We start from the raw sequence: 26,610 nt of genomic DNA, 5'->3' as shown, positions 1-26,610 counted from the left end.
GACACTTTTTACTTTTACTTCAGTAGATTTTTTACACCAGTGCTTTTACTTCTACTTAAGTAAAATATCAGCAAAGTAACAGTACTTCTACTTGAGTAGGATGTTTTTTAGTACTCTCTCCAGCCCTGCAGATGATCACCTTTAGGCGGCTTTGTAAACTCCTGCTGGGAGACTCTCCACTCCTGGACGGTGAAGTCTCTTCCTCCGGTCCAGACCAGGTCCGGGTCCACAGGAGACCAGTCCACGCTCAGCAGGTGGCCGACGTGACCGCGGTAGTTACAGACCGCAGCCTCCTGCAGCGCATCCCACACCTGCAGGACAGACACATGCAGCTAGTTTCCCACTGACTGACTGACTCATATATTAAGTAAATCAGAAAGGAAGAAAGAGCAAAGTTTGCAAACTGCTATAGGCCTTAAAACAAGGAATAATGAAATGTGTAAGGAGGTAAAAATTGTGAAACACCTAAGATTGAAAACTGGGTAAAATCCAAAACATTATATAGAAACAAGTCCATAAAAATGTGTTAAAGAAATGATTTAAGCAACGATACTAAATTAGGTAGCCAAAGTACCTCAGGCAGGGTGTCTCAAACTGGGGTTAGGAGTGTAGTGATATATCTCTTGACCCAGGAGGTCAAGAGATATACATTTTTTTTTTTTTTTTGGGGGGGGGGGGGGGGGGGGGGGGGGGCGGTCGCAAAATGATTTATGGTAAAGGAAAAAACTATATTTCTAGTATACAAATTTATTATCAAGTGTAATATTTCCGATTTTTTTCTAAATTTTGCTTTTTTTCTTGTGAAATACTGAATAGTTTTTAGCCTATTTGCCTCCTCCGATAATCAAATGAAACAACCTGAAAAGGGGAATTCATTCTTTGGTTGAACTGTTCACCTCTCTGTATATGCAGCCTGTAATGGGGGGGCGAGGAGATCATTGCTTTGTTTTAAGGGGTGACAAGGCAAAAAGGCAGGAACTGACCTGGGCCGTCCCGTCGTAGCAGACGGTGACCAGCCGGGCGTCGTGGTGCGGACTCCAGGCCATGCTGGTGATTTTAGCCGTGTGACCGCACAGCCTGCGGTACGGCTCCGTCAAAACCACCGGACCGTCTGCTGGACTCTCTGTGGAAAACAAAACGTTGGCATCATTAACTAGATCAATAAATAATGAATCAGTCTGTGAAGTTCAATGCATTCCAGGAGCTTTTTTTGTGATGAAGTGTTGTAATACATTTTTTTTGGTGAAGCCTCAACTAGGGCTGGGCAATATATCGATACTATATCGATATCGTGATATGAGACTAGATATCGTCTTAGATTTTGGATATCGTAATATCATGATATGGCGTAAGTGGCTTTTCCTGGTTTTAAAGGCTGCATTACAGTCAAGTGATGTCATTTTCGGAACTTACCAGACTGTTCTAGCTGTTCTATTATTTGCCTTTACCCACTTAGTCATTATATCCACATTACTGATGATTATTTATCAAAAATCTCATTGTGTAAATATTTTGTGAAAGCACCAATAGTCATCCCTCCAATATTGTCGCAATACCGATATCGAGGTATTTGGTAAAAAATATTGTGATATTTGATTTTGTCCATATTGCCCAGCCCTACTTACAACTGAACATTTAGCCCACTTTGTAGAAAATACCGAGATATATATTGTGTATCGCCATTCAGCCTAAAAATACTGTGATATGATTTTTGGTCCATATCGCCCAGCCCTACCCTCAACTTAATGCAACAAGTTCACGCCTGTTCTCTCTGGGTTGTTGAAATGCATTCTGGGAAATGTAGGAAATCACTAACTGACTAACTGAAGTAGATGCAGACGAGGCACGTTGAGGGAAAGTTGAGTTCACAGATAAACAATGTCTAACACACACTGTTAAACATCGAGGAGGATCCGAAAGAACATACTCAGCAAACCCTCCCCCCCCACCCGGGATAAATAAAAGATTTGATTGACATCTCCTCCCACCTATGACGGAGCGGAGATCGTGGACGTAGACCTTTGCGCTGCTGGAGCCTGAGGCCAGCAGGAACTGGAGCTCGGGCTGGGCGCTGTGCTCATGGTGCCACCGCAGCGTGTTGATGATCTTGTGGTGCTGCTGGATGCTGCACAGAAGCTTCAGACTGGGAGCCTGGTAGACCTCAACAGACCTGCAGCATGTGACCAGGCATACAGAACATACAGAACATACAAAACATATAAAACATACAAAAAAAATATAAGCAAGAACACAGTCATCTCCCATTAGAAATGAACAGGAGTTGCATTTCCAAGAAAACCGTAAATCCCTGTGATGCAGTCTTTTTACTATTGATCTGTCTGGTTCAGGAAGTGTTGAGTTGAGTCCATGTGACTGTTTGATAAACTCAGGATGTGACCTAGTTATCTGAGTACAACAGTGCATATTTCACACAAAACCATCCATTATCCTGTAGCCTAAAGACTCAAGACTGCCATTGGACAGTTGGTTCCTCCCAGGACTCCTAAAGCTGACGGTCTATTATGGGACGGGTCAGGCCCGGCGACTCACTCACCCGTCCTCGTTGCCGATGGCAACCACTTTCCCATCTGGCTTCCAGCTGAGGTCGGTGTGCGGAGACAGCTTGTGCTGTGGGAAGCAGAGCTCACCTTAACAACCTATTCAAATCACCTGCATTTACATTCAACAGCGCATTCACCGAGTTGCCGTAGCCTAATTTCAGAGTGCCAGCCAAAAAAAAGATGAAGACACCTGCTTGGTAAGAGCTTGGGCACTCTGTTAACTTTTCAAGTAAAGGCCTGGGTTTGTTTTACACCTCAGGGTGTTTCTGTCAGGTGTTACTGTGGTTGACCGGGTGCTTCTGTCTTGAGGAGGTCAGGTGAGGTTTGAGCAAGGACGCAAAAGGAGGAGATTGAGGTAAGAGGACAAGATTGAGGTATGAGGAGAAGATGAAGTAAGAGGAGAGGATGGAGGTAAGAGGAGAAGATGGAGGTAAAATGAGAAGATGGAGATAAGAGGAGAAGATGGAAGTAAGAAGAGAAGATGGAGGTGAGAAGATGAGACGATGAAAGTAAGAGGAGAAGACGAAGGTAAGAGCAGATGGAGATAAGAGGATGAAAAGCAAAGTAATTAACCATTAAGAGAAATCATACCAGTATAACGGTATGGACCCTGAATCCAGCTGGTCTTACAAATGAGACTGATTGGCCCAATGGGGGCGCTATAATTAACAGGCAAGTTTGTTAATCAAACTTAATATCTCAGATACCACTGGAGTGATTCTGCCGAAACTTGAGGGATAATGCACTTTGGCGCTATGTTCTGGCACTTACAAAAACCACACTGATTGGTCGAATGGGCCAGAGTAGTTAAAAAGGTTCATTAAAAAGGTCAAAAACTTTCAAACTTTTAAAGACCATAACTGCTCCACCACCGGTCTCATTTTGATGAAACCTGGAGGGATGATGCATCTTGTTACCGATTAGCCCAAAAACCAAAAAATTTGCGGTACTGCAAAACCGTCGGCACCAAACGGCCCAGGTTACAAATTAAATGGCATTATGTTTAATGCCTAAAATAAGTTGTCCCTCCCACCTTGATGCTGTTGGTGTCTCTGATCAGCCGGTCGATGTCGGACGCCTCTCCGCTCAGCTTGTAGGGGTCGTGCTGCAGGATGACGCCTTCGCCCCCACAGCTGTACAGGCTGCAGGACGGCTTGCTCTCCGCCGCACCTGAGGATCACACACACACACAAGGTTACAGATGGATTCAGAGTAGCTGAGCTGTTAGAGAGAACGTCCGCTAACCAAAGAGGTCAAAGCGGGCGGTTCGGGTTCGATCCCCACAATATCCATCCATTTCATCCAAAGAGCAGGTGGGACTAGAGCTGTCACGGTGGTGCCATTTTGACACCGGTGTTGTTTCTCTCCTCAACACCGGCCATACCGGTCATACCGCCTCTCGCCACTAGAGGGTCTAAGCACTATCAAAGTCAGCGTCACTACAATGAAAGTGAAACTCCTCTCCAAACTCACATTAACGGCATTTGTAAACGGTAACACTTTTTTAATCAGAGATTTATAACACTGCTCAACACTCAGGTAGTTAATGTGAGTGCAGGTCAGATTCTGGCATATTGCCCTTCTTTAGGCTCCCATTGGATTGTACTGGACACATTGCTGTCACTAGGTAAGGACAAATAATTCATCCTATTCATCCTAATCTGTCATATTAGTGATCAGATTTAGTGATCAGTCTGTTGTTAGTATATCCGTTTATCATTTTGTAGCCTAACTTGAACATGGAAGCTCTGAATATGTGTTTTTATTTTACAAAATACAAAATAACAGTATTCCCGGTGTGGGGCTAATAACACCGGTGTGGACTCCAAGACCGTGTGCCACCGGTAACACCGCCCACCGCGACAATCCTAGGTGGGACAAATATTTTATATACACAGTATGCAGTAGATTCAGTGTAAAGAACGGGGCGGGAATGTGACAGCTGACACAGTCTTGACAGCCGCGGAGGAAGCAGCTGGTCCTAGATTACTTTGTACACTCACTGTGCATCATCTTGACGATCTGAACCAATGAGACCGAACGCCCCGCTGCAGCTTCACCCCCGACAAAAAGTCAACTGAAATGAAATGAACTGAACTGAACTGAACCGGCGCCAATGTAGTGTGTAAACAAATTAGAGGCTCCTTTTGTCGGTTCAGGAGCCACCGGCAGATTGTTCACACTGCAACAATTACGTTTACGGCTTCAAAGCCGAGTGACTGATACGCTAATCAAAATGTCATCTGCCGACAGCTGGTAAAATTAACTTTCTACGTCTTGATTTCCCCACGAGCGGCTGAAGGGGAGGGAGGTAAGCGTTTTCCGAGCTCATTCAATTACGGAGTAGATTACAAAAAGGCGTCGAGAGATGTTTGGAGGTTTTCCGCTGACTCGCTCGTTTTGGCGTCCCACCGCCGGTGTTTCTGCTGGGTCAGAGCGTTCAGAACAAACAGCAGCAGTTGCCGAGAGTTCATTAGGAACTTACCAAATGACATCGGGGGGACTGGGGGTCCCCAGGCCAACGTGTACACAGTTTTTCGATGATAGGAGCTGGATATCTGAGGAGGCCTAGGAGGAGATGAAGCAAAACAAATGTCCAGTCATGAATGGATGACATCGATTGCTCCAAAAATGGGATTCGGGGCCCCAGGGATCACTGAGACGGATCCACGAGGCCCCCGGCAAAATGAGCGATAGTTTCATTTCACGATTATTTCATTTCAGTAACAATCAGCAAACTCAGACAGTTGTACAGGGATAAAAACTTTCAGCTGAGGATCTGTGGTTAAAGTCAAGTAAAGTATGGAACCACTGGATTACGCAACTTCATAACTCCATAACTTTTTAATTTTGCAAAACTAAAAAACAAATAATTATCCTTACTTGTTAGAGAAGACATCATAGATACCGACTTTACCGTCATCTGTTCCAAAAGACAAGGATCCTTCTTTCTTCGGATGCCAGGCCAGCTGCAACAAATACAGAAAAAACTATGGGTTGGGGCCCATTCAAGGGTCACAGGCTTGGTTCTGGTGGATCCCTACAGGATAATACTTATACTGTTCAATAACAACAGGCCCCATTATATAAATTAACTGTGTAAAGTTGTCTCTGGTCAAATCTCCTTCCAAATGGACAATCAATTATGACACTGTACAGCCAGGCCATATAATGCATGTATATTGTGGGCTTTTTAACATTTTATAATGATTTTAAAATCCTCCTGTACCACCATGGGGATTCGTGGGGACTCAGCATGTTGGGGATTGTTTTTTTAGCGATCATCAATGGTTAAAATCCAAGAATGTTTTAACAGGTAATTTGAGGTGAGGTGAGTAGAGGGATATAATGAAAACAGCATCAGAAATTTCATTGCGTTCTTTGTGCCATTTTCCTCTCTCAGAGCTTTGAGATCTTCTTCCTTCTTCCTAATAAATAAATCCTAAAATTCAGTCATTGTCCTGCCAACTCCTTGACCCAGCTCCAGATCTGGGTTTCAGGACGCTGACATGTTTTATGGGTCCTGTTCTTATATTATTAAATGGAACATTTTAGCACCCAACATTCGACATTTCATGGTGTTTTTAACATTCCATTTCTTCCCAAGACCTCTTTGTATAGACAGGACTTTCTGGAAAAACGGTAATTTCACCTAAATAATTATCCTGGTTAATTGATTGGAAAGAATCAAGGTTGTGGTCAGAAACACAGAACAGGCAGGAAAACAGGGAACTTCCATTAGATATGAACAGAAGTTTTGGGTTTAAAAATCTGACAAAGTGAAATGAAACAAAAAACAGAAATGACCCCTCTGACGACCCTTACCGCTGTGACTTTGGACTTGATGCCCTGCCAGAAGGACCTGGTGTCGTACTGGTTCTGGATGGTCAGGGTGTTCCACATCCGGATCATGTTGTCGCCGACGCCCAGCGCCAGGCAGCCTGTGCCCACGGGGGAGAAGGTCAGAGCGTAGACGAAGCCGCCCAGCGTGGGCAGCGTCCAGCAGAGGTCCAGAGAGGCCAGATCCCAGCACTTAATCTGGGATAAACAAAAAAAAAAAAAAAATCAACCAGCCGACTGAGAAACACATGAAAACAGCTGTGGTAATGCCATGCCATTGTTATCAATAAGAAATGTGTTCTCAACTGTCTGGCCTGAATAAATAAATAATAAATGTTCATAATACGTCAAAATTAATGAAAAAAATATGTATTTAACAATGTATTTGTCTATTTCTTTGTTTAGTAAGATAGTTTATTAACCCCTCCCTTGGCGTTTTTGTCTCACCTGCACAAATATATAATACAACACTATAATATAGGGCGGGTTCACACCAAGCGGTTTATCTGAACTGTGGAGCATTTACTGTTTTAGTTTGATTTGTTTGTCCAGGTGAGATCGATGCCATTTGAACTCAGGTGGCTCCAAATAACGGCTCCACGATGCCTGAAATTGCGAGTGTCAGCCCTCCAACAAGAGAACTTAAGCACAGGAAACCACCCCAAAACGCAAGGGATTATGGGTATGAGGAGATGGATGTTGACGTCTGATAGCCAGCAGTTGCTCATGCTTGGAAAGCCTAGCAGAACAAAATGAAGTCTGGACTGATGCTCATATTCGGCTGTTTCTTCATGTGTTCTTAACTGGTATGAACCCCACAGAAGAAGAGAGAGACAAGTCCATCATGCTGAGCTAAAGTTACAGGAACTGGAATCAGATTTGATCTCTAACCCGCAGGACGACAGGTGACCAAAACTCCTGTCCAATAAAAGAGCTACTGGTGAGTCATGTGACTTTTGTTTTGTCCCACCTCTCTGTCCATGGAGGTGCTGATGAGCAGCTCTCTGCCGTCCTGCAGGCGGACTGAGCTGGTGTTGAAGACGATCCTGCTGTGGTTCTGCCCCTCCGAGGACGTCCCGAACAGACTCCACTTCTGCTTCCCCGTCTTGGTCAAGTCCCACATCACCAGCTCACCACTGGGGATACACAAGACATGGACACAGGGACACAGGGACACAGGGACACAGGGACACATGGACAATAGCATCAGCACAAGCAGGCTCAGTAGCTGATCTCAGGGTTCCTACACATTTTCAATAAAAAAAATTCCATACTTTTTTCAGACCTTGATTTGTTTTGAAGATTTTGTCTGGTGTTCAATATGATTTACGCAGATAGACATCTTGCCCCTGCTCACTAGGTCATATCACTGTATAGATGAAGATTGTTCTTCACAGTGACAAATATCAGAATATGTGAGATGATTGGCAGGGTTCCTACTCGGTTTCCATTTTAAAATTCCATATTTTTCCCAGACCCTATGTTCTTGACTGGATTTGATTTTGGTCTGTATTTGATATAATGCATGCTGACAGCGGCTGGGTAATAAGAGCGTCCCTCTATCTGAACATTATTCTGCACATCAACAAAAACTGTGGACTCAAAGTGGCTCTACAACAACATAAAAGCTACAATTATGTGTGTATCGGACCTGAACCACAACATTTTCCATACTTTTCCAGACATTTTTTCAAATTCCCAAACTATTCAAGACCTAGAAATGATCAAATTTATTTTTAATACTTCCAGACCTGCGTAGGAACCCTGTGATCTGACTAAATCTTGTCTATGCTGTTTAGTCTCTTGTATGTCCTGAATTGTCCCATTTTACTGAATGGGAGTTCCTGCTGTCCATGTAACATTCCTGTACATTTATCACACATGGTGAATGAAGATGTCTCTATCTGTAGTTCTTAAATAAAGACCATGGTGTAAGGGGAATAACTTTCTTTGAAAGCAGCATCAAGGTAGTTTGAATCAAAACGACCAGAATTACTACTACTACTAAAAATAATAATACATTTTTTTGTATAGGGCTTTGAGATACTCAGACACTTTACATGAAATAATATGAGCATAAACTAGAAATAACCGCCTCGCGGTTCTATGCCTCTGCCAATAAACTTTGTTTCATCATTGCAAGGACAGTCTTTATTTATTAAACATATATAATTAATGTGATTATTAGGTCAACTTAAAGGATTTTGGTGTCTGCAAAAGTAAGTGACAGCACTTCCACCGTTTTTGTAGAATGACCCAAGATCGTTTTCTCATAAAATGTCATCACTTTATCATTTTATTAGACATTTGTGTGAAATTTTGTCCTAATTAGCATATGAATTATTGCGTTATGGCCAAAAATGTCTTTGGTGAGGTCACAGTGACCTTGACCTTTGACCACCAAAATCTAATCAGTTCATCCTTGAGTCCTAGTGGACGTTTGTGCCAAATTTGAAGAAATTCCCTCAAGGTGTTCCTGAGATATCGCGTTCATGAGAATGGGACGGCTGGACGGACGGACAACCCGAAAACATAAAAACTACACTATAAACCAACTATGTAAAACTATATAAAAACAAACAAAAACAAGGGATATGTCAATAAAGCAAGGCAAACAATTACATGGCACAAACTGTAGCAGTAGTGATCAAGTTAGGGTTTGAGTTCAAATAAAAGGAAATGAATGTGATACTCGCAAAACAAATTTAAGGGGAAAAATGAGGGAAAATACGCATCATACACACCTTTCTCTCCCAGAGCAAGTTAAGACTGTTTTTGCTAAATCTACAACATGGTTAAGAAAAACACCAATGACTGGCTGTTGAGCGGTCATCATGTTTTAATCAAACCGCATCCCACATTGTGACTCGAAGCGACGTGTGCGTACCTGAAGCAGCTCGACACCAGCTGTGCGGGACGTCCCGCGGGCCAGTGGACGCTGAGCCAGAGCCTCTCTTTGACCCCGGGGTCGACGCCCGAGCCTCGCTTCTTCAGATAGGGCAGCTTCAGCGTCATCACACCTGCAAGTGGGGCGAAACGAGAGGAGAGGATGTAGACGACCCGGTACACGGGTTTGACCGATATAACGGGCCGATATTTGGCTTTTTATTGAATATCAGCTAGTCGGTATCGTCTCTGTATGCTGGAGGTTCCTCCCTGACCACAGCTGCTCAAAAACAGTCTGGAAAACCTGTGAAATGTATTTTATTTGCACATTTTCTTTGCCTTTTTTTATTTGACCGTTCAAAGTAGAGAGAGACAGGAGAGAGAGAGAGGGGATGACATGTGACAAAGGTTCTGTTTCATCATTTAAAGCTACACTGGGCAAGATTTAATGTAAAAATACACCGGTTTTATCAGCCTGAATTACAACGTGGGGCTGAGATGCTGTAGTTCGCTCTCTTTGTCCAAAATTAAATTGTGGTGTCAGGTATGGACATTTTCGGCCCACAGCGAATGACGTAATGCTGCCATTTGGAGCTGCCAAGGTGCAAAGTTGTGTATCCCTACCATTGAATCAGGTGTGGTGGGTCTCCCCTGCCTTAAAAAGCCTTAAAAAATGTAATTTGTCTGTCCCATGATGGTCTAAATGCCATTTCAGAGGCTTTTCCACCCTGACAAGAACACTGAGGGCGTTTTCACACCTATAGTTCGTTTGCTCTGGTCCGAATCAGTTGATGAGTTTGTAAACTTGGAGCGTTTTCCCCCTTGGTTCAGTTTCTTTTCATACGGAGAAAAATCCAAGCGAACCAAAATGCATCACTACAAACCAGGTGAGAACGTTCACTCCGCTTATTGGTCAGATGTGTCTGGGGCGGGAGCAAGAAAGAAAATACAGGAAGAAGGTCCTGTGTTCTGGACTAGTGCACATTGCTATGTAACATGGAGCAACGGCAGAGTTGGCATTTGCTCATAACTGTTGTAATTATCTGGGCAATATACCAGGCAACACTGTACCAGCAGAAATCCGAATGCACTTTGAGGAAACGCCTTGAAAATGCTATACTGGCTAAACCTGCTACACCTGCTATACCTGGCTACAGGAGCCGTTTAGCTCAAACTTGCGGAGTAAACTGAGTACAGCTGGTAGTTTGGGTTGGATCGAGGTCGGATCACATTCACACCACAGACCACCTCCTCTACAGGGTCTCGGTGCGGTTGTTTTGGTCCGATTACTGTGTTCACACCTGCCCAAACGAATCGCACCAAGGGGGAAAACGAACCAGAGTCCGATTTAACCGGACTAAAAGCGCAGGTGTGAAACCAAAATATCAGCTATCGGCAGCTTCGATCCAAGAATATCAGTATCGGCCTTCAAAACCCCGTACTGGTCGACAGTCGGCTGAATCTCTCACCTTTGCCCTTTGCTGTGCTCCATATCCTCACTGTCTGGTCTTTGCTTCCGGATGCAAGATAGCAGCCCTTCTCCTCTCCCTCTGTCACTCCGTTGGTTGCTGAAGAATAAAAAAATTAAAAAAAAATGATATATTTGTTGACATGACCGTTAATTACGACATTTTAAATCGTTAATTACAATTCTTGATATGGCATTAAAGTCTGAGTAGCTGAAAAAACTCCAAGGCACTGTTCAATATAAAAAGTTAAACTGCAGCTTTTGGTATTTTAGCTCCAAACCAAAGAGCAGCATCTTCTGCAGCGCTGCCTCTGCACAAATCTTCCCCCAGCAGCCGCCTCCACTTCCTCCTCAGTTTTTCTTGGAATATTGAATCTGCTAATGAAGACGAAGTGCGAGTAAGATATGATCAAATGTTGTGGGCAGGAAGGCAATTTGGTCCAAGTGAAACAAGCGGATGATTCCTTTTGAGATTTGATTTTTTTTACATCATCACATTAGCTTCTACAAGATCTTTTCCCATTAGACAGAATCTAGCCGGCCTGAGCGATGCACTGAAAATTCACCGATACCGACATGAATCTCCCACAGACCTAATTTTGTTCATGTTGGTGTGTTCAGGAAAAGACTTGTAAAGAAGACCCGGTACCAAAAAAAAAAAGGATTCTGTATTGGCTGTTTGGGCACATTTTGCCTTCAGAAAACATGATGTAGAGCAGTGGTTCTCAACGTGGGGTCCGGGGACCACCAGAGGTCCTTGAGGGGGTTCCAGGGGGTCCCCAGCAAATTGATGAATTGTTAAACTTAAGCATTATTTAATTTACAAATAGTTAACACAATTAGAGAATGTAGAAGAATGACTGTTTTGAGAGACAAAATCTCATCAAATGGGGGTCCATGGCTCTAATGTGGACTAAACTAGGGGTCCTTGATATGAAAAAGGTTGAGAATCACTGATGTAAAGCAAATTGTAAACATTGGACTACAAAAGGAACACAGGAAATTGGTTTCATCACTTGAAATACAAACCACCTCATCTAAGATGGTGAGGGTACGGCAAAGAAAAAGAAAAAGGAGGCAGATGTTAAGCACATTCATTCTGAATTTCAACTAAATCCATGACGTTAGCTAAATGCAATATTTATGAACCAGAGTATTAAAAAAAACATTATCGTTTCATTTATCGTTATTGAGGTAAATGTGCCACAATATCGTGGATGTGAGGGCTTCAAATTCTATCGCCCAGCCTCAGAATGCAGTGGTTCACATGGCACTAACACACATATAGAGAAATGCAGTACAGCAGTGCGCTCCTACCTGAGCCGTCCTCCTGCCGGCTGTACAGGCCGTCCTCTCCGGGCAGCGGGGCCCAGGACAGAGAGTGGATCTCGTCATCGTGTCCGCGGAGACGGTGCAGCACCTCGCCCTTCCTGCTCACGTCGATCAGCACGATCATCCCGTCTTTGTACCTGAGACGGATAGTGACAGCGTTGTCACAACAGAAATATTCTATATTATTTACTGATACTGTTAAAAAAGGTTGAATTCGATATTGAGTGTTATGAATGTTTGATACTTTCACCACACGCTCTGCAAGCTGAACTCCTAATTCAGCATCACCACCAGAGGGTGTAAACATGTGGACTGGAATAGTTAAAGTCACAGTTTTGAGAGCATCTTGCCTCCTTAATGTGATGCATTTCCTGTTAAAACAGGATATTGGGACGGGAAAAAAATTGAAAGGCTAACTAAACTGTTTTGATTGAATCTTGCAAAACGTGCTACACAAATCCAGCTATCCGTATAAATTACACTGTTTGGCTGTATAGCGTGCTGTAACTAAAGGTCAAAATGTTTAACTCAAATGTGACTTCTCAGACACTACTGGTGTGATGATGCATCTTCACACTGTTCTGCTGCTGAAACAAGGTCAAAATTTTATATTATTGAATATTGGCCCAAGCCTAGCCACCACACAATAACAACTGCAGGGTGGGGCTGGTTTATCCACACATCTTCTGATGCACCTGAACACATCATTCAGTGATGTAACTAAACTAACTACACTGCAGCTGTAAGTCCATTACTTGAATAACACAATGTTATCGTTTATCTTTCAGTGGAATCGTATGGCGATGATATGGTGATTTTGGGAAATCATGACGCACAATTCTGCCCCTCTAAAATTGATGATAACAAGCAAATTTTATTAAAAAAAATGAGATGTGAAACATTTTAAGGAATATTATTTGAAAATTTCAGTTTTGTTTGACATCATGATGAACATTAACTTGATTATACAGTGTGTTCTTTTAAAAGCAGACTAAAAACATCTCTTTTCGCAAGCTTTTAGTTAGGTTTAAAGTGTGTGGTTAACAGGAAAACTTCTATTTTAGAATCAGTATTATTACTATTATTCCCTTTTTATTAATAATAATAATACCTTCTTATCTTATTCCTTTTTATTGTAATACCTTCTTATCTTATGTTTATCTTTTTCTATATGTTTTTATATATGTATTATCTTATATGTTCCTATCTTATATGTTTTTGTCATGTATGATCTTTGCCTCTTTCTTGTTTTTTATTTTGAAGCACAGTGAGTCTACGCCTGTCATATGAAATGTGCTATATAAATAAACTTGACTTGACTTATTTAACATGTGCTTTTGCATACGTGAGCCATATCGTGATATATATTGATATAAAAAAATATCCTTATGGTTATCGTGATATTTATTGCACCCGGATATCGTAATATCATGATATGGCATAAGTGTTGTCTTTTCCTGGTTTTAAAGGCTGCATTACAGTAAAGTGATGTCATTTTCTGAACTTACCAGACTGTTCTAGCTGTTCTATTATTTGCCTTTACCCACTTAGTCATTATATCCACATTACTGATGATTATTTATCAAAAATCTCATTGTGTAAATATTTTGTGAAAGCACCAATAGTCATCCCTACAATATTGTCGCAATATCGATATCGAGGTATTTGGTAAAAAATATTGTGATATTTGATTTTGTCCATATCGCCCAGCCCTACTTACAACTGAACATTTAGCCCACCGTAGAAAATACCGAGATATATATCGTGTATCGCCATTCAGCCTAAAAATACCGAGATATGATTTTTGGTCGACATCACCCAGCCCTATTCTCACCCCACAGCCACGTGGTTCCAGGTGTGCGGGGAGCAGGACAGGCAGAAAACGGTCCTGGACTCGGGGAAGAAGCTGGCGGTGTCGCCCGTGTGGAGCCAGTGACAGATCACCACGCCCTTCTCCTCCCCCGACACCACCAGGTTTTTATCCACCGGAGACCAGTGCACCGCCGTGATGGAGCTCTGCAGGGACCAAACAACAACAGCATGACATCCTGCTGGAAGCCGGGTCGGACTGATATATCGATCCGATGATACATCAGGCACATGTTGGCCTTTTATTAAATATCAGCAACATATCAGGCAAGGCGTTGTCCATCTCTGACATGATGCATCCCTCACCACAGCTACAGGAAAAACAGGCTGGAAAACCTGACATGAATCTTTATTTTCTTTGCCCATTTTAGTTTAATTTTCATTTATTTATTTTATTCATTTCATTGTTGCGGAAGAAAATTCAACATGTGTATCAACAGCTGAACCGGGGTCACCTCAGGGAATGTAAGGTTTCATGATGTATGGTCACCTCACTGTAACCCTTGTGCCATAACTTACTAAGCCAGGGGTTAGGGCTGAACAATTAATCGAAATTTTATCGAAATCGCAATATGGCCTATTGCAATTTTCAAATTGCAGGAGGCGCAATATTTGTTAAAGGTGAAATGTGTGTCAAAATAGCATTTTAAATTAAATATTGTTTTGCTGCAGAGATGTCCTGGCCTACACATCATATTCTACAGACTTAAGAAAACATCTTTGTTTGGTACAGATCCCCGCAAAAATCACACCATAATCATTTTAATACGTTTTTCAATGAAAATGAGAATAATGATGTAAAAATTATCATTCCCTCTAACATCACAAATCATATCGCAATTGCAATATCAGTCAAAATAATCGCAAATAGATATTTTTTCTAAATCGTTCAGCCCTACCAGAGGTTTTGTTGCCAGAGTGGCTCCTGGATGTCTCTGAGATGTCTATAGAAGCTCTAACTTAAAGAGATAACGTGTTGCTTTTACTCTACTTTGGTGACCTGTTTTAATGTCAGCACACTCTGTACATCCTTGGAAGATTCATAAAGGACTGGTTCAATCTCTTTCTCTTCGAAGAAGTGTACGTAGCCTCCTGCTGTGTGCATCTCTTCCTCTCATGAGACTCCATTTAATAAATATATATTCAAGTAAGACGAACCTCTGACTCCAGAACATTTCTTCAACAATTGTTCACTGAATATATCGCTCAGCCCTATGTGCAACTGTACATAAATTGCTATGTGACATTTAGGAGCTGAGTTTGGAGGGAAAGTGGTGGCTGTAATTATCCCAGGAGTGAAATGTGTGCAACTGAATGTGAAAAAAGATCAATGCATTGTTCAGTCAAACCTCCCTGCATTAATAAAAGCCAACAGCTGGTTTGGTGAAGGGCTTGTTTATGCCTTCGAATCCTTAAAAATCTGACAGAGCACCCACCTGATGAGCCGCATGCTCCTTTATAAGAACCTTGTTGTCCGAGTCCCAGAACTTGACCGTCCCGTCGTTAGAGGAACTGACGCACATGTGAGTCTGTCCCGCATGGTGGCAGAACGAGAAGCCGGACACCGTCTCTCTGTGGCCGACCAGCTCACCTGACGCAGAGATTTGGAGATCAATATTTTTCACGATGCAAAGACATTAAAAAAAAAAAAAAAGGCCAAAAGGTACAAAGATCACTCTCGAAAACTGAGGGACAAGTCAGCTACACGTCTGCAGGATAAAGTCAAAAGAAATTTGGGACGATCTGCTTTTTTCACAAACCATTAACCCCTCACACCCTGACTTTCCCCTTAAAATTTCCCCTTAAGTAGCTTCAAAGTTAGAAATATTCCACACTGTCTGATAATGTCACGTCATTTTTTTACGGCTGCACCATTACAGCAAAAGGAAAAAAAAAATCTAGATGTCTTGTGCATCATTTTCTACACGTTTCCCTGTAATTCAGCCTGACATGTTTGGTGTCTTTGGAAACCTTGGGGTCCTGACTAGAATTTAAAATAAAGAGGTTGACTTTTTAATGACAGTTGGGATTGGATTTAAGACAAAAATTTAACAACAAAAACAAAACAAAATGCTGGAAGAAACAGGCCATTTTTGATTGAACACAGCAAATAAAAAGTTCTGAAACTATAAAATGGGCAGAATAAGAACGGGAAAATTAACTCTTAACGGACATTAAGTCCAGTTGTGTTTAGTAAAGGGGATAGGATGCCCTGTTCAGCATTGAACTGAGAGTGAACATGCGGTGCAAAAAGAAACTAGCCTAGTCATTGCATGGTGGAAGAGATGAGATCTCCTATAATGGCATTTAAGGCATTTTAACGGCTTTCCAGACCTCAAACTTTAGGGTAAGACTTTGATTTAAGGAGCTGTGGATTCCCTGATAACCTCTGACCAGGCTGTAAAGCACAGAGAAACAGAACATCTGCTTATTCGTGTGTGTGTGTGCGTGTGTGTGTGTGTGTGTGTGTGGGGTGGGGTGGGGTGGGGGGGTGGGGGTGGCAAAGTGTGTCCCATGTCTTATACGGCTCAAAAATTTGCTCTAAATACCAGCAACACTTCCAAAAGTCAGTGTGTACAATAAAAATAAATGAACTGAGCATGAACAGCATTTTCCATACGACTTGTTCGATTTTCTTGTTGGGTTTTCATGATTATTGTGCAATGAGTTTTTAAAAAGAGAAGCACTAAACATCCCGAAGACACATTGATCCATCAATAATTATAGTCCAATAACATGATATATATATGATTCTGAAATGGGCCATTCTGCATAATGACTACTTTTACTTTTGCTACTTTAAGTATTTTGATGCTAATACTTTTGTACTTTGACTTAAGTAAGATTTTTGAATGCAGGACTTTTACTTGTAACAGAGTATTTTTACACTGTGGTGTTGTCAAAGATGTGAATACTTCTTCCACCACTGCTTAATTTGTGCTAAAGATGTAGTCTGGTTGTTTACCATTGTACTGCTGTTTTGTTTTATGTTTGTACTCCATACCACGATGTGTGGTCTAGAGTAAATCGAATCTGAATCTGAATCTGAATCTGAAGAGACCAGCAGATGAACAGAAGATTTGTCAGTTTGGGGGTGTTATGTATCAAAGAGTGACCCGTGTGGATTTCTCTTCCACCCGGTGACAACAAACTCACCCACAACCCTGCAGGAAGCGGCGGAGACGTCAACCAGGTAGATGATGTTCCTGGCTCCAAATCCCAGTAAACCGGCGCCGTTGACGTCGCTACACCGGGAGCAGTACCAGTTCGGAGAGGCGGGGAGGGATCGCTCGTGCATGGCGGCGGCGGCTGGACGGTTAACGTTAGCGTTTAACGATGCTTAATAGAGTCTGAATAGAAACCTGAACTGAAGTTATCACATGTCAACTGTGCCGTCCATGCTGTCGCTGTGTTTCGTAGCGAATACATCGACGGCCGTATGTGTCCGGGGAGGTGTCGTAAATACCGGGCGTGCCAGAGTACGGAATCCCACTTGGGCCAAATCATGCCAAGTTGCTGTCTGACATCACAGATACATGTATTCGACACTTTAACCGTTTAATCGTTTGTTAGTTTGTTTTCCATGATGCGTCTTAGTGACAAATAGGAAAAGCGCGTAGGCTACGTAAGGTAAAGACGAAGAAAAGTAACAAGCCATAGTTGCATAGTGCACTAACTACGACTACCGTAAAGCAAACATTACTCGTCGCAAAAAATACAACATGGCGGCCGCTGTGACAGGACGTGGTAAGGAAAATATAGACACTTTAGTCTCCAAAACAGCCGATATAATTCATTATTTTTCTCTGTTTTCAGTGCTATTAACGTATTTATTCTTGTTTTCAGGGATTTCGTTCCTTAGGAATCTAACCGGACAGTTACACTCACGGTAAGTAACGTTAAAGTCTGTTGTCGTTATCACATCGGTGTCAACCTGCAGAAGGACAAATCAAACTGACAGCGGTTACAGTTTCTAAACCCGACTACCAAATATCAAAGACATGGCAATACATTTCTGTCGTGCAACTCCATGTTTCACAGTCAGAGAGGAGTTAAGGTTTGCACTGTTAATGTTAATAATGCTGCGTTCAGGTGCTCCTCGTAAACTCTTACTTCCTCTACGAATCAGTAATCCCTTAAAATAACCTTACATTTTCATTCATTTACAGTGATTCACCCCTTAATTCATGCAAAATTCCCTTAAAATGTATAATTTAGGGAGTTATTAATGGAAGAGATCCCATCGAAACCTCCTTAACCTTACCCTTAATCTTGACACATTACTATCTAATTTAATGAAAAGCAACTTTTCCATTAATTTCCACTTAATAACCCTGTAAACCTGCACAAAAGGCACGCAAAATCCCTTCATTTCTAGTGTCTCTGTGAATCTACCCATGAGTAAATCCCTTATGAACCCATGATACGAACCCTTACTTTTTTAAAGCTATGTTATTTTTAATGGATAATTAATCTTTATGTAATGGAGAAATTAAAGACATTTCAGGGATAAACTTAAGGGGTTTGATTTCATAGTTTAGAAGTTGTAAATCAGGACTTCTGGCATATTAAATAGCATTTGGCTGGAAATAATAAACAAAATGCAACTTGTAATAAAAGTAGTGTTTCAGTGACTGTTGATTTATTGTAGAAATTAAACAACACAGAGATACTTTGAACAAAAATGTGCATCATGTATGTAATTGATGTTGTAATTGATTTGTTCAAAGCAAAAATGCATATATCAATGATGTACAGTACATAGAATTTGGCGATATGGTTGAAATCAATACCACAATCATCATATGGCTTTTTTTTTCGATATTGATATATATCACGATACAAACAAAACTGTCTCTCTCTCTCTCTCTCTGTCTAGCTTTCTTGTCTCTCTCACCTTGGAACTGTCTGATAAAAGGCAAAAATGCTCATAAATAGCTTAATCTTTAAAAAAAAAATAATAATAATGATAATGTCACCCCTGTACAGGTTGCTGGTCGGCGGCGGAGTGCAGCAGCTGTCCTGCCTCCACAGCAGCGCCGCCCTGGAAACCAAGAACTGGGACAGGAGGAACTTGCAGATGTTTCCGCCTCAGCTGCCGGAAGAACCGCGCAGACCAGCGGTGAGTCAGCTTGGTTAGATATCACCTGCAGAAAACTGAATATTAGTTAATTAGAAAAGTAGTGATGTTGGTAATTATTAGGGATGGGACGATATTCTTATCTCCTGATATGTGATATGGGGTTCAGGATTGGATACGACCAGGATACGATGTAATAAATATAAAAAAAAAGTTCAGGGACAACAAAGTCTGACTGGGCAGAATTATGTTTATTTATGAGCCACAAATCTTTCTAGCGATGGCATTGGCTGCTAGATTTACAAGTAACCCTAACCCAACAACAATTTAAAAATGTCATTACAAAAGTGACAATAATATAATTTGGGTGGAAAACCTGAATGTTTTTATGTGACCTGGTTTCCATTCTGGGCCTACTTTGAGCGTGTCAACCCGTGAGCCCCCTTTTTTTTGTTTTTTTTCCCCCCATTCTACACTCTCCCACTTTTGCCACCCTATACCTACAGTCATATACCTCTAGATGTGATGTGAGATTCTCTGGATGTGATGTGAGACTCTTTGGTGTTTTATTTTGTATTATTTTATATATATATTTTGGGTTTGTAAACAATCCGAATGGTGTTGTGTATTTCTTTGCTTTGGTGATTGTTGTGTGTTCTTATGTTGTTTATTGCCTTGTCAAATAACAAAAATCAATAAACATAATTTCCAAAAAATAAAATAAAATAAAATAATATAATTTGGATGGAGAGCTTGTGAAACTGTGATGGTCAAGCCGTCTCATTTGTGATTACGACAGCAGAATGAAATGGAGCTGATATCACGATTCATTTTTCTGCCCCATGATACGTATTGTCACATTTTTCCATGATGGTGATGTCCGTGAGAAATATTACCTTCATAGAGGATGGGCATTGAAAATGGTGTAGCACAGTGGGCTGTATATAATGAAATTCTTCATCACAGTACCTTAAAGCTACTGTATGTGCATTGTGGCTCTAATGTTAGCATAGAGGCATCTCATGGTCAGTAATACTGGTCATGAGTTCTCTGTCAGTAGTTTTTTGTCCGCTGCCTGTCTGTCTGAACGCTTCGGTGTTTGTTTCCCACAGGAGATCCATCACTGCAGGAGGCAGATCAAGTACAGCAAAGACAAGATGTGGTACCTGGCCAAAATGGTGAGACGTGCAGCAAACCTCTCCCATAGAAACATATAAAGATTTATTTGTGTCGGCGATATCGGACAATCCCAGCGCAAAATAATTTTCCAAAGTGACACCCTGATTTGTTCACGGGTCTAATGTCAAAATTAATGGATGGCCTTGAAAGTACTTTAATTCGAATTAAATGATAGAACCCAAATCCATCAGTATGCCTCAGCTTTCTGTCCTTTAACACTACATTAACATTTCACATCCCGAGGAAAACCCTGTGATGGGGATTCATATTGATATAGCAGCCGTTTTAAAATCAATGATTTCACCACTGGTTTCTTGACCTGACAAGATGATGAGTAATGAATGAGGCCTCTGTAAAATGTTGACCGGTGTCACATCTCACCCCAAAACATGCCCATTTTGAGTCCTTGAATTTCACTAAACAAGACCTCGAGAAAGTCATTGAAAAGTCTTTGAATTTGAGTATGGGAAATAATTAATTCATTCAGTTGTTCGTTCCCCTCCACAGATCCAAGGGATGAGCATTGACCAGGCCATCACACAGCTGGAGTTCAACGACAAGAAGGGGGCTAAGATCATGAAAGAGGTCGGTACCTGGATGTTCGGCCTCACAGGTTGATCCGCTGTCTGTGTGTATTTCATATTTAATACAGCTGGACACAAGGGTGAGAAGTGAACAGAGGCTCGGGGTGAAAATTGCCTGTGAAAGTTCATAAAATGCCAGTGAAATTAAAAAATGAGGGGGCTGAAAACTGCCCTGATGATTAGGAGCGCCCTTTTATTGCATTTCACACAACCAATATGGTTTAAAAAAAAAAAGAAAAGAAACTCAATAATGGAGGGGTGGAAGATGGACTGGTTGAGGGCAAAGAGGGGAAAATGGTACCTTCCTCTTCTGCCAGTTTCCAGCAGTAGGAAAGAAGTTAAAACAAATCTTAAGGGGGAAAAACCAATGGGGGAAAAAGTTTGATTCTTACCCTGCTGGACACATAAAAAAACAGGAATGCCTTCATAATGCCAGTGTTCCCACATTCCTGGAAAACCTGGAAAAGTCATGGAATTTAAAAATTTATTTTCCAGGTCTGGAGAAGTTATTAAAAATTATAAAAGGGAGAAAAGTTTAGGAAAAGTCATGAAATATTATTGTGAAGTTAATGTTTTATTTTGGGTTGGTTTTTTTTTATTGAATACTGTGAATCAAATGTCACAAAAAGCTGTGACTGAAAATATTGTTAAAACAGTATTTCAATCCTTGATATTTAAAGTGAAAAATAAGTGTTAAGTACTGTAGTTTTTTATGAGAGGACAGTCGCTCACGCTGCCTGTTTAGTTTTGTTTTGATCCTGCTTCAGCCTCCAGTCACCAGTTTTCTCCTTATGGATCTTTGTTTTGTTTTTTTTCCAGGTCCTTCTGGAAGCTCAGGAGATGGCAGTCAGGAGTCACAATGTGGAGTATAAGTCCAACCTGTATGTAGGTGAGTCAGCAGCACTGATGTGTGCTCTCCTTTTAAAATGCTATTGCTTCAAGTGAAACTTTCATAGAAACTGCTTGTGTTGTGTATCTCTAAATGTGCTGTATGTTTCTGTTTCAAAGGCATATTGCTTAAAGATGCACTCCTGTATTTATTTGACCATCTAGACTTTGGAAAATTCACATATTTTCTTGATGAGTTTGACTTGTAAATGGAAAGTGAGCTTTTTAGAACTTCTTTTTAAACGTATATCTCAAAATATAGGTCAGTTTTACTCTTTTACAAACCTTGCAAATGAAAAGACACATTTTGTAGCCCTAAAAACTCAAGTTCATCTGTCGCATACTGGCAGCCAAAAGCATAGAAAATAAATGAGAAAACTGACCTTAATCCAGTGAATCACTTTGCAAACAAAGCCAGTGTCGAGGCGATTGTGTTTCACCCGGGGGGGGACGCCGCACCGCAGTTACAGATTTGGCCTTAAAGTCTGCCAAGAACAAAGCAAGCCTCTGAATTAACTAATAAGAGTGATGTCAAGTGTCATTCGTAAGTATTGTTTTGCAGTCTCCAGCTATCACCTTTTGTAAATTAATTTCATATTTCGAGTAAGAAGCTGACTTCTGTTCAGTTGAGAAGCCGTGCAGAGTGTGTAATTCATGCGGAGTTGCAGGCGTTATTATAGATAAACCTAAACTGTGACCTGTTTTCATTCGAAGGCACCTACGGATTAAATGAGATATTCTATCCCTTATCTCTCTCTCTCTCTCTCTCTCTCTCTCTCTCTCTCTCTCTCTCTCTCTCTCTCTCTCTCTCTCTCTCTCTCTCTCTCTCACTCTATATTCAACAGGCTTTACCGGCATGAAAGTTAAGAACTGTAGTGCCAAAGCATTAAGATACAGATCATGCTGTGTGTGTGTGTGTGTGTGTGTGTGTGTGTTGGGTTGACACTCCACCATGTAATGACTATCAATAGTCTCAAGTCAGTTCAACACTATCTAATACAGTTGGGAATAAAAGAGGAACAAAAACATAACAACTCTCTCTCTCTCTCTCTCTGTCTCCCTCCCTCTATCTCTCTCTCTCTCTGTCTCTCTCTCTGTCTCTCTCTGTCTCCCTCCCTCTCTCTCTCTCTCTCTCTCTCTCTCTCTCTCTGTCTCTCTCTCTGTCTCTCTCCCTCCCTCCCTCTCTCTCTCCTCTGTCTCCCTCTCTCTCTCTCTCACTCTATCTCTCTCTCTGTTTCTCTGTCTCCCCCTCTCTCTCTCTCTCTATCTCTCTCTCTCTCTCGATCAAATTCAATTCAAATGAGCTTTATTGGCATAGCAGTCAGGGTACATTGTTGCCAAAGCAGTATGGACTCTATATTGTCTTACATTTTGTCAATAAGTACATATGATATGTGATTAAAATGCAAAAAGGAAACAAAGCAACAGGAAAAAGGAAACTTAAGGTGCAATATTATAAATTAAATAAACAAAATGGTAAAATCTAACATATGTGATTTACAATATCGTATATATTTACAGTCAATATACAATGTTAATCACAGCATCTGGAATGATGTATAAACACAGCATCATCTTCCTCTCCAAGGATCGCAGCTCGTTATTTGAGAATCAGACAGTAAATGAAAAACTCTTCCTCTTCTTCTCCTCCCCTCCTCCCCTCCAGCGGAGTCGTTCTCCGGTAAAGGGAAGTACCTGAAGCGGATCCGGTACCACGGCAGGGGGATGTTCGGCATCATGGACAAGGTGCACTGCCACTACTTCGTGAAGCTGGTGGAGGGTCCGCCGCCCCGGGCCGAGGAGCCCAGCAGCCTGGACCGGGCCAAGGAGTACGTCCAGAGCCTGAAGAACCGCACCATCGTCCACAGTCTGTAGGCCAGACACACTGCAATGTTTCTGTTGTTCCTCGTGTGTGTGATTTGTAAATAAATAGATGAATAAATGGTTACTGGGACCTTGTCATATCGGTTGTGTTTTTTTGTTTATTTTTTGTTTATTTTTTGTACTTTCAGTGATTTTTCTGACTTACACTGAACAAAAATATAAATTCAACATAGTCTAGTTTATTTATATAGCCCTTTATCTCAAAGGGCTTTACATACCATCATATACATGTCATATACCATACTGCATCATACATATACATACACATCATATACATCCTATACTAGGTCATATGCATAGACTTCATATACATCATTTACTACATCATATACTATATATACATCATATAACATACTACACACAAACACCTATGGGCAATTTAGCATCTTCAATTCACTTGACCTCTATGTCTTTGGACATGCAGGTGAGGATGGATATTAGGTTTTCTATGGAAGCCCATTGAGGACATACAGTATTTTCATATACTTTATTTGCGCAGTTTTCCCATGAAAGTGAGTTAATTTTCATTGTTTTCTTGAGATACCGAGTTAATTATATCATTATCTCAAGATAAGACATTTTGTTTTCCCGAGATAATGAGAAAATTATCTCAAGCTCCCCAAAGATAAAAATGTAAGACCGCAGTGGACGGTTTGGCTCTCACTCAGTCCTGCAAGCTTTGTACCATCTAACCATCAAAAACTGATAGATGAACTGTTAGAAATCAACATCAAACATTTCCTGACTGTGTTGAACTTATCTCACTGATACACATTGATACTACTTATTATGAATTTACCTGGCAAAGATTTATGTTGAAAGGCATTCTGGGAAATTTATATAATCACTAACTGGAGTAGATGTAGACAAGGCAGGTTGAGGGAAAGTGGGTTCACCAAAAAGTCAATTACAATGTTGACCACAAAATAACTCCTGGAATGCACTGAACAATAATGGAGGATCTGGATCTGTTGTTCTTCTGTCTGTCTGGTTGACAGACAAATACAAGTCAAGAGTCAAGAAAACTTTATTGTCATTGTACTGCCGTGGAAGACAACAACACAATGAAATTGCGATGGCACTCCCTGATAATAAAAACAATATAAAAAGAACAATATAAATAGGAGCAGAACAACATAAATAGGAGCAGAATAATATAAATAGGAGCAGAACAATATAAATAAGAGCAGAACAATATAAATAGGAGGAGAATAATATAAATAGGAGCAGCACTCAAGTGCAACCGGTGTGCAAATAAACAATAAACAATTAGCAGCATACAATCTAGCCATTACACGGTAGAGAGTTCAGTCAGTGGGAGGGGGGGGGAATGGTGTGTGTGAGTGTGTGTGTGTTGTAGTGGGTGTGTGGGTGGGGGGAGGGGGGGGAGGGGTGTCAGCTTTGGAGAAGAAGCTGTTTTTCAGTCTTGTGGTGTGTGCGTATATTGTCCTGTATCGCCTACAAAGGGGTTTCATTCCAAAATCCACCGTAGAAAACATAGCTACTCTTACAAAATGCTCAATGTTATGAAAGGGAAACACATTACAGGTTACTAGTTGTACCACAAATCCCTAGCAGCCATGTTTGGAGAATTGACTGATGCTGTAGCCTACTTAAATAATGATTATAACAACCAGGCTAGAAAAGATTGGTACTAAAGCATGAGAAGATCAGCTCAACCAGTGATTCTCAACCTTTTTCATAAGGACCGCTATAGTCCACATTAGGGCCACGGACCCCCATTTGATCAGATTTTGTCTCGAACCCAAGTCTGAGAATATTTGTATTGTTAAATATGACTTTGTCCTGAATTCCATGACTGTCTGTATTGTAAGTAGAGCGATAACTATGATCAAAACAGTCATTCTTCTACATTCTCTAATTGTGTTAACTTCTTGTAAATGAAATAATGCTGAAGTTTAACAATTCATCAGTTTGCTGGGGACCCCCTGGAACCCCCTCAAGGACCCCTGGTGGTCCCTGGACCCCATATTGAGAACCACTGACCTAACCAATTGCTTTCTGGCTTTGTTAGCTAACTAGCATGCAGGCTAATATAGCAAAAGAACATTGATCATGCGATTACTAGCCACTATTAATGCTAGTTTCTGTTAGATGTTAGCCTAGTACACAAATCAGGTGTGTTTACAACAAGTGACTGTTAGCTAACCAGATTAGCTAACCAGCTGACATCTAAACACAAAATGTATCAGATCAATACGAGTATCAGTACATTTAGAAACACATCAGCCATCCTTGCCCAAGAGTTGAAGGACCTCCAATATGGCCGCCAGAGCGTGCTTATATCACCTGAAACCTGAAACATGCCTACAAACATAATGTTACTATCTGGGTGGAGAATTCTCCAAATTCTCTAAAGTGAAGCTACACACACACACACACACAAATGATTTCTTTCTGTTTCTTCATTTAATTACTCTCTTGACAGTTTGCATTTTGTTTCTTTTGTTGCTTTGTTCTTATCTAAAACCCAAAGAATGTACTGTGTGTGCTGTCTTTAATTTATTTCTTTATCAGTTTATTATTTCCATCCTCTTCTCAACCTTCATTATTATCGTCTGTTTCTCTGCCAGTAGATGAAAACTTAGGAAAGAAAAAGAGGAACTTAGAGGAACAAACTTAGGAGACATGAGAACATCCTTTGAGTACATCCATCCTCCTTTTTTTTTTTTTCTTTAATAGGATTTTTGTAAAGGCTACAGAGTCTCAGTGCTGCAGAGGTCTGGTGCTTTGGTCTCTGCTGTTCCTAATTGGCCTTTGGTTTCATGTTCCCGATGTGAGTGATCCAGCTCGCCTATCTGCCTGTCACCGCATCCCTCCAAAGCCCCTGTCGCCGCAGAATAGCTTTGAGTGTATTTTCAAATAAAATGCCATCTGCTGGCCTCAATTTCAGCAGACAAGTGCCCTCAATTTCAGGTCAGAGGCCCGGTCTCTCCCCCCACTGCTCCCAGAGCACAAAGAGAAAAGAGCAAGAGCTTGTTCCCATTCCATTTTCTCCTTCCTCTCTCTCTCTCTCTC

The 26,610-nt window shown here is 41.2% G+C and overlaps 2 protein-coding genes across 2 annotated transcripts; one reads left to right on the top strand and one right to left on the bottom strand.

The window, feature by feature from the left end:
- Window positions 1-18: 18 nt before the first annotated feature.
- On the bottom strand, window positions 19-17,606 carry gemin5 (gem (nuclear organelle) associated protein 5; the record flags this gene model as incomplete). Its single annotated transcript, XM_071546922.1, has 16 exons — window positions 17,113-17,606; window positions 15,393-15,547; window positions 13,922-14,103; window positions 12,073-12,224; window positions 10,757-10,855; window positions 9,289-9,421; window positions 7,372-7,537; window positions 6,387-6,599; window positions 5,445-5,530; window positions 5,047-5,129; window positions 3,595-3,731; window positions 2,555-2,628; window positions 1,989-2,170; window positions 984-1,123; window positions 140-311; window positions 19-35 (listed from the first exon to the last, which is right to left on the bottom strand). Coding segments are annotated over exons 1-16 (2,133 nt in total), but the record flags the coding sequence as incomplete, so codon positions are not given.
- Window positions 17,607-17,614: 8 nt separating this feature from the next.
- Window positions 17,615-23,636, top strand: mrpl22 (mitochondrial ribosomal protein L22). Its single transcript, XM_071546924.1, has 7 exons — window positions 17,615-17,703; window positions 17,803-17,845; window positions 18,946-19,078; window positions 20,149-20,214; window positions 20,723-20,800; window positions 21,619-21,688; window positions 23,354-23,636. The coding sequence occupies exons 1-7, from the start codon at window positions 17,679-17,681 to the stop codon at window positions 23,560-23,562; spliced, it is 624 nt and encodes a 207-aa protein (XP_071403025.1). The 5' UTR covers window positions 17,615-17,678; the 3' UTR covers window positions 23,563-23,636.
- The last annotated feature ends 2,974 nt before the right edge of the window (window positions 23,637-26,610 follow it).

This window comes from Centroberyx affinis, unplaced genomic scaffold (genome assembly GCF_046629955.1).
Source record: "Centroberyx affinis isolate AG114_WGS23_722 - 3 ecotype Tasmania unplaced genomic scaffold, CSIRO-AGI_Caff_v1 ptg005547l_1, whole genome shotgun sequence".
Taxonomy (NCBI): domain Eukaryota; kingdom Metazoa; phylum Chordata; class Actinopteri; order Beryciformes; family Berycidae; genus Centroberyx; species Centroberyx affinis.
This window is presented reverse-complemented; position numbering and strand designations above follow the sequence as displayed.

What these genes read in the sequence shown, in the direction of transcription:
- mrpl22 (XM_071546924.1), top strand. Translation starts at nt 17,679, where the DNA reads ATGGCGGCCGCTGTGACAGGACGTG. An exon ending in ACCGGACAGTTACACTCACG is followed by an intron (nt 17,846 to 18,945) that starts GTAAGTAACGTT and finishes ACCCCTGTACAG; the next exon opens with GTTGCTGGTCGGCGGCGGAG. An exon ending in AAGAACCGCGCAGACCAGCG is followed by an intron (nt 19,079 to 20,148) that starts GTGAGTCAGCTT and finishes TGTTTCCCACAG; the next exon opens with GAGATCCATCACTGCAGGAG.